The sequence below is a fragment of the Hemiscyllium ocellatum genome, chromosome 37, assembly GCF_020745735.1.
Source record: "Hemiscyllium ocellatum isolate sHemOce1 chromosome 37, sHemOce1.pat.X.cur, whole genome shotgun sequence".
NCBI lineage: Eukaryota > Metazoa > Chordata > Chondrichthyes > Orectolobiformes > Hemiscylliidae > Hemiscyllium > Hemiscyllium ocellatum.
Genome location: NC_083437.1, coordinates 25004539 through 25016981, shown reverse-complemented (window position 1 = coordinate 25016981; position 12443 = coordinate 25004539). Strand labels below are relative to the sequence as shown.

General features: G+C 40.1%; 1 protein-coding gene across 1 annotated transcript in view; it reads left to right on the top strand.

The window, feature by feature from the left end:
* Positions 1-12443, top strand: part of ubr4 (ubiquitin protein ligase E3 component n-recognin 4) — a 188234-nt gene that overhangs the window by 77947 nt on the left and 97844 nt on the right. The window contains exons 45-49 of the mRNA XM_060852252.1: positions 1223-1397; positions 3686-3887; positions 7641-7804; positions 9420-9636; positions 10151-10367. Of these exons, the coding sequence (XP_060708235.1) occupies positions 1223-1397; positions 3686-3887; positions 7641-7804; positions 9420-9636; positions 10151-10367 (975 nt within the window). The remainder of the gene's footprint in view (positions 1-1222; positions 1398-3685; positions 3888-7640; positions 7805-9419; positions 9637-10150; positions 10368-12443) is intronic.

Here is a 12443-nt window from a genome sequence, read left to right as displayed (position 1 = left end):
TTGCCCTTAGGAAGATGGCTGTGGGCCACTGTTGTGAATTGCTGCAATACATGTGCTAAATATATGTATGATGAAATACACCTACAGGGGGCTCAGTTTCCCCAGTTGCAGTTCATTTTACGTATTTACATTCTTTCCACGAATCTTGATGGGTACTTGTTGGGTATCCTAATTATCACATGACCACAAGCTACCAAGAAATATTGCATTGTAATTCTGTGTAAAGGTAAACAAAACTCCAGTCAATAAGTTCTGCAGAGATTGCAATTTCTTTTAGGCACATCAATTCCTCCTCATTGCACATTCCACAATGATAATGCTTCTTTAAGTTTCAAAACAGGTCTACTTGACAACATTCTGTAACTTAGATTAAATTCCCTACAGTATGGAAACAGGCCGTTCGGTCCAACAAGTCCAAACTGATCCTCCGAAACGTAATCCACCCAGACCCATTCCCCTACCCCATATTTATCCCTGGCTAATGCACCTAACACTATGGGCAATTTAGCATGGCCAATTCACCTAACCTGCACATCTTTGGATTGTGGGAGTAAATTGGAGCACCTGGAGGAAACCCACGCAGACAATGGGAGAACATGCAAACACCACACAGACAGAAAGGCGGGAATCAAACCCAGGTCCCTGGTGCTGTGAGGCAGTAGTACTAACCACTGAGCCACAGTGCCGCTCACGTGGTCAGTCCTGTTTATGATTTTAAACTGGTTTCCACACAAACTCTTTACCACAATCATTTCTCTATAAGCTTTAAAAAGTTTCTGCTTTATACACGTTATAGTGGTCCTGTCCTCCTTTTGTAATTTTTAATGAATCTTGATTGAGAGTTAGGTATATCTCAACACCTTTTGATATCTGCAGCCATGTGCAACTGCGCCCCTTCTGTGCAACTGGTTATTAATTTCTGTGTCTGCATTTTTCAAACAGTGTAGTCAGCTGAGGATGTCAGATGGTTAAAATGAAGTTGATTTGTTGTATTGCTCTTTCCTTATTCACTGGTTCTGCTGTTTCCCATTCTCTCTTCCTTTTCACTTTCCGATTATTTCCAATACCTTTGTCTCTCTCTTTCCCTTCTCACACTCCTTTCCCTCTCTCGCCCATTCTCCTTTTATTTAATGTCAGTCTATTTCTCAGGTCTTAGCGTCATTAACTCAGTCTGTCTGATTCATCTGTTCATGTTTGTCTTCCATTATTTTCCTCTGTGCAGTTCAAATGGTGGTAGTGGGAAAACTGTTCCTGCCCTGTGCCAGTGGTCAGAAGTGATGAATCATCCTGGCTTGGTCTGTTGTGTCCAGCAAACCACTGGAATTCCACTTGTCATCATGGTCAAACCAGACACCTTCCTCATCCAGGAGATTAAAACTCTACCAGCCAAAGCCAAGGTCAGACATTGTCTTATGAATGCAGACATTGGGCAATAAGTTGCTCAAATGGATAAAATTGAATTTTACCTTTCATTTGTATTGCTCATGTAGATTTTCTCTGAATTATTGCCTTTTGGATGTATTAACATAACATTCCCATAGCAAAATCCTCAAGTGTCTCATGCGGTTTAGTGCAGATTATTTTTAAATTACCGCAGTGAAACATGTCAGCACTGGAATGTAATGATCCTGGGAGATGTTTACTATCTAACCTGGGAAAAAGGGACAAAACCACATATAATATTTGTGTGCATTAATGAAATTGTGGAGTTGAGCACCCAGTTCTGACAATGCAGCTCAGTGTTTGCAATTTATTAGATTCTGTAACTAGCTTCACATTCCCTTTTTTATCTCTATCCATTGCCTTATTGACATTTGGAGCTGGTGATTCAAATTGATTGACATGACTGATTGATTAATTATAGCTGCTGTTTTGAACTGTTCAGACTGTTGTGAAGGTAGATCCTGGGCTTAGCTGATGGATCTATGATGATTTGCTTTCCACAATCCTGTGTTACTTTCTAAGTTTAGATGTTACAAAAGAAAATAAGATGGAAAATACTGGAAATACATGCAAAGAAAAATAGGTTTAATGATTTATTTTATAAGTACTAGCCTGGTCAAGTAAGAGAAGTCACTTTAAATGGTTGGAAAAATACTAAAGTTAAATTCTAAATCAATTGAAAATTATAAGTACCAAAATAATAAGTAATATGAGAAGGAAATGGTTCCTACATCTCCCTTAAACCTCCAATGAAGGGTTGCCAACTAAATTGTCAATTTGTTCTTTGAGTTTCTCTGGTGGTTCACTTTTTCTAGTGAATAGCTGAGCCATTTGGAAGAGAATTCTTTCAGCACTGAACCATAATTTATTTCCTGAATTGTGAATTAGAGAGAGAGTAATCAACCCAGATTCCTGATCCAGGTCACTGGTGGTTTTGGTTGAATGTTGGGACGGATAGGATCATCTGAGGAAGCAGGTTGTGACCAAATGAATGTTAACAACTTACTAGTAAGCAAGTTTTCTTGTTCACATTTTGCATGGAGACCTTGCATTTAGAATGAATAGGATGTGCTGACCAGTTGTGCTTTTCTAGCATCACACTCTTTGACTCTGATCTCCAGTCCTCCCTTTCTCCTAGTTGACTGCTAAATTACCAAGCTCAGTGCAAAATAGATAAGCACAACCAAAAAGTGGTGAATTAACCATGAGTTAATTATTGCCTCTCTCTTCTATAACTCTTTCTACTCACTATGCTCCGCCACATTCTCTCAACCAGTTATTGTTGTATCTTTTCAAATAAAAAAGGCAAGTAAAATGATAATTCCAAATTGGTGGTGGTGCTGGGACTTGAGCTCTAGATGTAACCACTGAGATTTGGGATCTGCTTCCTTTCCAGTCTTCTATGTTCTTGTGATTGGCCATAGTTACACTTTATTGGGACTCAGTTGTATAAATTCAATCTCCATGTTATTTCCTGTTTGGAATAAAGAGAGTGCTACAAATGTCATATTCATCAGCTCTCTTTTTTTACAATATTAAGTTCGCTAGTACTTTACTGATGGTTCTTCATTATTTGGGACAATTCCTTAAAAAAGATTTCTGTTACTAACCTACAAATTATTGATGAGAAAACAAGCGATAGATTGCATCAGACGAAAGGTGTGAAGTAATGCATTTGAAAGAAAAGACTCATTTTTGCAGATACTAAGTGAACGTACTTTGCACTTTTAAAATCATACTTTGAATATGTGCTGTTCATCTTTTATTGTTATAAAGATCACTCAACTGCTGGGTGTATGAGTATCATCATAAATCAAGGAACTAATGCTTCCCACCAATTATTAGTGACAGAACTCATGGGATATCTGTGTATCACTGGAAATAATTAAAGAGACTAAAAAAGTTCTGAAGCGGTTACAATTTTCAGAGAGTACATTAAGAAAACTTCTCCATTTTCTTGGAAAGTATAGTAGGGAAAGGTCTCCATTTATAATTTGCTAAATGGATTAAAGAACCCAAGTAGGATAATTTGTGAAAGGAGAAGATTAAATTTGAGGGCTATTCTGTTTTCGAGTGGGCAGTCAATTATACACATGCAGAATTAACCAGTAGAGGGACTTGGTAAGATGAAAATAGATTAGCAAGTAAATAGTCTTAGTAGGAGGCATTTAAATGAGCATTGCTTGCTTTGATATTTCATATTCTTGTGTGCTGTGCCATTGCCCCGCTCCTTGTATTTTAGATCCAGGACATGGTTGCAATTCGCCACACAGCCAGCAATGACCAGCAAAGAACCACCATGATACTCCTGTGTGAGGATGGCAGCCTGCGGATCTACATGGCAAATGTTGAGAACACTTCTTATTGGCTACAGCCTTCACTGCAACCCAGCAGCGTCATCAGCATCTTGAAACCAGTCCGCAAACGCAAGGCTGCAGCTGCCAGTAAGGTTTTATTCTCTGAGCAATACTGTACTTGGGTAAAAGGAGAGGGAAGCTGCAAGAATACATATGAGTTGTTGTGTTTGAGTGACATGGTTTTTCTGCTTAAAGTGAAGAAGATGGTACCCTCATTCGAATCCCTCTTGCAGCTCTTCAAGGATCGAAGTCTGTTCTTGTGTAAAGTTTGAAGAGTGTGGTGCTGGAAAAGCACAGCCAGTCAGCCAGCAGCCGAGGAGCAGGAGAATCATCTTATGCTTGAAACGTTGATTCTCCTGCACCTCGGATGCTGTCTGACCAGCTGTGCTTTTCTAGCATCACACTCTTTGATTCTGATCTCCAGCATCCGCAGTCCTCACTTTCTCCTAGTTGACTGCTAAATTATCAAGCTCAGTGCAAAATAGATAAGCACAACCAAAAAGTGGTGAATTAACCATGAGTTAATTATTGCCCCCTCTTCTATAACTCTTGCTATTCACTATGCTCTGCCACATTCTCTCAACCAGTTTTCGTCGTATCTTTCCAAATAAAAAAGGCAAGTAAAGTGATTATTTCAAACTGGTGGTGGTGCTGGGACTTGAGCTCGAGATGTCACCACTGAGATTTGGGATCTGCTTCCTTTCCAGTCCTCTATGTTCTTGTGATTGGCCATAGTTACACTTTATTGGGACTCGTAATAAAAGTTGTTACTCAAAGTTTGGGAGATTTGTAGCTCAGGTGCTCGTTGTTGTGGTTCTGTTCGCCGAGCTGGGAGTTTGTGTTGCAAACGTTTCGTCCCCTGTCTAGGTGACATCCTCAGTGCTTGGGAGCTTCCTGTGAAGTGCTTCCGTGATGTTTCCTCCGGCATTTATAGTGGCTTGTCTCTGCCGCTTCCCGTTGTCAGTTCTGGCTGTCCGCTGCAGTGGCCGGTAAAATTAGGTCCAGGTCGATGTGTTTGTTGATAGAATCTATGGATGAGAGTTGTACAAATTCAATCTCCATGTTATTTCCTGTTTGGAATAAAGAGAGTGCTTGAATTGTACAGCATGTGAGTAAAAGTAAGGGTCAGGTTAATATTAGAGTTGGGCCCTTTCAACTGATTGGTTCTGATTTGACCAGACAGATTTATTCTACAAGCTGTGTTAAAGCACTGCTGACAACATGAATCATTCACAGTTAAATAGAAGCATGGGGCAGGGGTAGGCCATTTGGTCCTTCAAGCCTGCTCTGCCATTCAATTTGATCGTGGCTGATCATCAACTTAGTACCCTGTTCCCACTTTCTCCCTATATGTTTTAATCCCTTTAGCCCCAAGAACAACGTCCAATTCCTTCAAAACATTCAATGTTTTGGTTGCAATTACTTTCTGTGACAGAACAGTATGCAAGCTCACCTGTCTCTGGGTGTTGAAATTTCTTCTCATCCCAGTTGTAAATGGTCTACTTTTCTTTAAGTAATTACCCCTGGCTCTGAACTAACATGGTCATCCCGAACATACTTCTTGCAATTAGCTTGTCTAATCCTGTTAGAAGTTTAGGTGTTTCTATGAGATTTTCCATTCGTTCTTCTAAACTCCAGTGAATGTAGTCCTATATGATGCAATATTTTCTTCATATGTCAATTCTGCCATCCCAGGAATCAGTCAGTTAATCTTTATTGCACTCACTCCCTCTGTAGCTAGAACATCCATCCTCAGAAGGAGACCATAACTGCACACAGTGCTGAACTTGTGGTCTCACTAATGCCTCATACAATTGTGACAAGGCATTGCTGCTGCTGTACTCAAATGCTTTCACTTTGAACAACAAAATAATATTTACCTTCACCACCTTTGACCATGTATGCTTACTTTCAGCGACTGACATACAAGGGCGCTTAGCTCGTGGTGCACCTTCCCCTTTCCCAGTATGCTGCCTTTTAGATAATCTGGCTTCCTATTTTTGTAACCAAAGTGGACAACCTCACACTTATCCACATTGTATTTCGTCTGCCTTGCATTAGCCCACAATCTGTCCACATCATGTTGAAGCATCTCTGCATCCATCTCACAGTTCACCCTCCCGCTCAGCTTGGCGTTGTCTGCAGGCTTGAAGACATGATACTTTGTTCCCTCATCTAAATCATTAATGGGCATTGTGAACTACTGGGTTCCAAACACTGACCCCTGCGATGTTCCACTTGTGCAACTTGGAATAGACCCTTTATTCTTGCACTTTGTTCCCTGTCTGCCAACCAGTTCTCTCTTTGTGTCAGTTCTTTATTCCCAATCACATGCTCTTTAATTTTACATGCTAATTTCTTATATGTGACCTTATCAAAGGCCTTCTGAAAGTCCACATTAAATCACATCCACTCACTCCTCCCTTATTGATACTACTTATTGCATCTTTGGAAAATTATAATAGATTAATCAAGCATGATTTCTCTTCCAGGCTGATGCTGTCCAATCCTATCACTATTTTCCAGTGCTCTACCATTAAATCTTTTATAACGGACTCTAGCATTCCAGTACCAATATCAGGAATTTAATTCCCTGTTTCTCATTACATCCTTTTTCAAATAGTGGGGTTACATTAGCTACCCTCCGATCCATAGGAATTTTTAGTCTATAGAATCTTGAAAGATGATCACTAATGCACCTATTAGTTCAAAGGCCACTTCCTTAAGCGTGCAGGGAGGCAGATTTTCAGGCTCTGGGGATTTATCGGACTTTTATCCCATCACTTTCCCAGCACCATTTTCTTAATGTTACATATTTCATTCAGCTCCTCCATCTTACCAGACCCTGAGTTTCCTAACATTATTGGAATGTTGTTTCTTTGTGAAGTCAGAACCAAATTGTTTTTAGTTGGTCTTCCATCTCTTTGTTTCTCATAATATCCTCTGTTTCTGACTTTGAGGGACCCACATTTGTCTTCACTATCATTTTCCCTTGACATACTGTAGAAGCTTCAACAACCAGTTTATATGTTTCCTGCAAGTTTGCACCTATACTCTACTCCGCCCGCCTTAATCAAACCATTTGCCCTCCTGCTGAAGTCTTAAAAATTGGCAATCTTCAATTATGCTGCTATTATTGATCAATTTGCATACCCCTTCCTTAGATCTAATAATTTAGATTACTTAGATTTAGATTACTTACAGTGTGGAAGCAGGCACTTCGACCCAACAAGTCCACACCGACCCGCCGAAGCGTAACCCACCCAGACCCATTCCCCTTCATTTACCACTTCACCTAACAGTACGGGCAATTTAGCATGGCCAATTCACCTAACGTGCAGATTTTTGGATTGTGGGAGGAAACCCATGCAGACATGGCGAGCATGTGCAAACTCCACACAGTCAGTCGCCTGAGGCGGGAATTGAACTCAGATCTCTGGCACTGTGAGGCAACAGTGCTAACCACTGTGCCACTGTGCCGCCCACAAATATCCCTAATTTCCTTTGTTAAGCATGATCAGACCACCGCTCCCATTTAATTTTAGTTATAATAAGAAAGTAATGTATTTATTTATCCTGAAATGTGTTTGCATTACATTTGGAATTTTAGTGTTCAGTTATCTGTTCAGAATCTAAACAAGTTAAAGCCCTCCAATGATTTGCAGTGCCAGATAACCATTGAGCTGAATACCCCTGTGCAAAACCTGCACTTGGTAGTTCAAATTCTGTGTATCAGGCCTGTTTGAAAGGGAATTTTTTTTTGTGTAGAAAATCTTCATACCACTATACAATGTGTCTTCAGTAGCATCTTGAATAACCATTGACAACTTTCTTCTATAGCAACTCGCACCACCAGCCAAGTCACATTTCCAATTGATTTCTTTGAACATAACCAGCAGCTGACTGATGTTGAGTTTGGAGGAAATGACTTATTACAGGTGTACAACATGCAACAAATCAAACATCGGCTGAACTCCACGGGCATGTATGTCGCTAGCACAAAGGTACGAGTCATAGAGTTGTACATCTTTGATCCTACTTGTCCATGCTGACCAGATATCCTAAGTAAATTTAGTTCTATTTTGCCGGCATTTGGCCCATATCCCTCTGAACTCTTCCTATTCTGGCCCGAAACGTCGAATTTCCTGTTCCTTGGATGCTGCCTAACCTGCTGTGCTTTAACCAGCAACACATTTTCAGCTCTGATCTCCAGCATCTGCAGACCTCACGTTTTATTCATATATCCACCCACATGCCTTTTAAATGCTGTAATTGTACCAGCCTCTGCCAACTCCTCTGGCACCTCTTCCATACAAGCACTAGTGCTATGTGAAGAGGTTGCTGCTCAGGTCCCTTTTAATCTTTCTCCTGTCATCTTCAACCTATGCCCTCTATTCTTAGACTTCCCTACCCTGGGAAAAATACCTTGTCTATTCACCCTATCCATGCCCTTCATGAATTTATAAGCCTCTATAAGGTCACCTATCAACTTTTTGAAGCTCCAGGGAAAATAACCTCAGTTTATTCAGCCTCTCCGTATAACTCAAACCCTCCAATCCTGGCAACATCCTTGCATATCCTATCTGAGCCCTTTCAAATTGGACAACATCCTTCCTGTCACAGGGAGACTAGAATTGAATACAGTATTCTAGGAGTGGCCTGACCAATGTCCTCTACAATATGATATCTGAACTCCTACACTCAATGCACTGCCCAATGAAGGCAAACGTGCCAAATGCTGCCTTCACCCTATCTACCTGCAATTCCACTTTCAAGGAACTCTGTATCTGCACCCTTAGGTCTTTTTGTTCAGCATCTCATCTCATGGCACTACAATTAACTATCTCTGTACTGTCCTAATTTGGCTTACCAAAATGCAACACCTCGTACTTATCTAAATTAAACTCAATCTGTCACTCCTCAGTCCATTGGCCCATCTAATCAAGGTCCTATTGTACTCTGAGATAAACACTTTCACTGTCCACTGCACCACGAATTTTGGTGTCATCTGCAAACCACTAGGTGTCATTCACTGATTCTTTGCCGATTAGCACCAATTCCTTTCAAAATGGCTTTGCACATTTTTGATCTGTTCGTTGATATGCTACCAAACTTTTAGTATGTTGTAAAAGCTTGTAAATAGTAAATATTTGAATGACACAGTGCAGAAGTAGGGCCCAGGCTTGTCATGACGAGGAAAGAGCTATCTAATTAGTTCCGCTCCCCTTCTCATTCCCCATAATACTGTAATTTTCTCCTTTTCAAGCATATCAATTTCCTACTGGAAGTTATTGAATTGGCTTTCAATTTCCTTTTAGGCAGTGCACCCCCAAAACATAATAAATTGTGTTGTTCAAAATGAACCATGTTCCGGCTTATACCATCATGTTGCTGTAACAAGATTCTAATTTAGTTAATTGGAGTTAATTTAAATGTGCTCAATCTGGGTTGAGGTAAATTATGTCATGTCTAAAGACATTCCCGCATATCTATGCTGTCAGATGTCAGTCTCCACTGGTGGACCAGATGAAAGTCAGTAACTGGGCAGTAGTAAAACAGGTTTACACTCCATTAGATCTGTTTGATTGGTATTCAGATTTTATTCCTGTTGTTTTATAGCCAGGTGGATTTACAGTGGAAGGTGTCAACAACAACGCCACCATGGTTATGACAGGGATGCGGATCCAAGTTGGGACACAGGCCATTGAGAGAGCACCATCCTATATTGAAATTTTTGGTCGCACAATGCAATTGAACTTGACAAGAGCTCGTTGGTTTGACTATCCATTTACGCGTGAAGAAGCACTTCAGGCTGATAAAAAGCTAACCATTTTTGGTAACTATAACCTGTCAGTGAAATGCTGCAATCTAAGTTGATAAACATGTTAATGAAGTACAGGATCCATAGCTTTCCATCTGCACTGATCAACAATGCCTTATGCGCATAGTCCAGTGGTGTTGATTTTCTTTTGTAATGCTGTAGCAGTCTTGGATGTTTTTTAAATTACCCATTTGGATAATATGATAAACCTCTGGAGCAGGTGGGACTTGAACCTGGCCAGCCAGGTCCAAAGGTAGGGACACTACCATTGCCCCACAGGAGCTCTCTGTAGCTGGTATAAGCTTGGTTAACTCACTTGTCCTAGTTTTCTTGGTAATATCTGATGAGATTAAATCCATAACAAATACTAGATATTTCTGCTTTATGGAGTAAATACATTACTGTTCTCCTAGCCCCCAGCACTGTAGAGGTTGAAAACCAAGCCATCTTCATTTCCTACCTGTTGGTGTATAGATTTGTTCTATTCAAGTTTTTGAAGTTGTGTTTTTTGTTTTCTTGGATGTTGCAGTTGGTGCATCAGTTGATCCTGCTGGGGTTACAATGGTAGATTCAATAAAAATCTATGGAAAAACAAAAGAGCAGTTTGGCTGGCCTGATGAACCTCCAGAGGATTTCCCATCAGCCTCTGTAAATAATGTTGCTGTTCCAAGTGTCAGCCAGAATAACAGCACAGGGGAAGTGGACTCAGCCACTCCCACCTCCACCAGTGGTTCTGTCCTTGAGAGGTAAGCATAAGGCTGCAACTGCTTGAAATTTTGTGAACTGCTTAATAACTTGCTGCTCTGAGTTGGTGAGGAACAAATGAAGAATGGTGTGCATAAAATTGGCGACATTGTAACTTAGATCCCACTGAATAATATATTGTCAAAATACATATTTTACCTTTTCAATTACAATTGGAGAAAATTTGATTGACAATACAAAGCAGCAAATTACATGAGGCGTGATTTTGTTTCTCTTGCAACATTTGTTCTGTAATCAAAGTCTGGGTATTAGTTTTTTTCTCGCTGATCCATGTGTGTGGCTGATATGTGAAAGCTTTTCATTACAGCATGATCTCAGACTGTCCTGAGCTTGCAGTTCCTATATTCTTAAGTGAACTCATGTGTTATTAGTGTTCCTAAAATAGTTAAATTGGGAGGTAATCAGACCACCCAAAAGTAGTAATTTCATTCGCCAACTTTCAAATTATTTTCCTCTGTCTTGTTGACAATACTGAACATTTTAGTCCTAATCTCTGATATGTATGTTTCACTTGAATCCCTTCTGTCCATTCCTTTGTGTATATTTTGACAGTTGTTCTGGGTCAGAGTCTGTCACTTGTGTTGCATTGTTCTCTTTTTCATTCTCTTGATCACTTCCAGCCATGTCTGTTCTGTTTCTTCCCTTCCTGTTATCCCACCTTTTATATTTGTTCCTTCATGTTGATAATTATTTTTCATATAGAGAGTTACTAGACAAAATTAGAGCACATGGATTGGAGGTAGTATGAATTGAAAATTCCATTTAAAAAAAAAATCATTTGTGGTACGTGGGTGTTGCTGGCTGGTTAGAATGTGTTTTTTTTCTGCCCAGCCCTATTTGCCCTTGAGAAGGTGGTGGTAAGGTGCCTTGACCTGCTGCAGTCCACATACTGTGGGTTGACCCAGAATGCCACTAAGGAGGGAGTTCCAAAATTGTGACCCAGCGTAGGGCAGGATTGCTTTGCAGAAAGAAAATGTAAGAAGAATGGGGTCATTCTCAGGGTGGCAGGTTGTTATTACTGATGTGCTACAAGAATCCATGCTGTGACTGCAATCTTGTTCTCAGTCTGTATAAATGCTTTGGGTTTGGGGACCAAATTTGCTGTTGGCAAGATACTAGATGGGACAGACGTAAGCAGATTTAGAAAGGATAAGTAAATAGACAATCATGGCCGATGAAATATGATGTGAATAAATGTGAGGTTATCCACTTTGGTAGAATAAAACAGAAGTACAGTATTAAATAATGAGAAGTTAGGAACTTGATAACCTTTTTCATGAGTCGCTCAAAACTAGCAAGTGCAGCAAACAGTGAAGTAGGCAAATAGAATTTTATCACAATATGATTGTGGTATAGAAATAAAGATGTCATGCTGGAATTGATTACTGCCTTGGTAAGGCTGCATCTGGAGTATTGCATATGGTTTTAATCTTCTTACCTAAGGAGAGCTTTATTTCCTTTAGAGGGATTGCAATGAAAGCTCACCCTGGGATAGTGAACATGTCTTATTTGAAGAAACCTGGCCTGTAGAGTTTCAAGGAATGAGGTGATCTCTTTGAAACTTATGAAGTTCTTATAGGGCAAGACTGATAGATAGGCGTAGCATGCTCTCCCTAGCTGGTGAGTGCAGATGCTGGGGATGCACTGCCAGAATAAGGGCAGGCTATTTAGCACTGAGATGAGGAGGAATTTCTTCACTGAGGGTGATGAATCTTCAGTGTCCCCTGCCCCTAGGGGTTCGGAAGACCATTTGTTGAACGTATTAAACACAGAAATCAATATATTTATGGTTCATGACATTAGAAATATGAAGAAAGGGGGAAATGATGTTGAAGTCGAGGATCAACCATAACCAGTTTGAATAGCAGGACAGCTTGACAGGCCAGTGACCTACCAATGATTTTCTATCTTTTTCACCCCTTTGAACTCTGGTCAAAAGATAACTGCTTACTGAAATTAGGGATTTATTCTGAATGCGTTCATTGGTATTTTGTTTGCATTTAAATTTGAGTTATTAGTGGCACCATCTTGCTCTTTACCAAAGCCTCTGCGGCTGA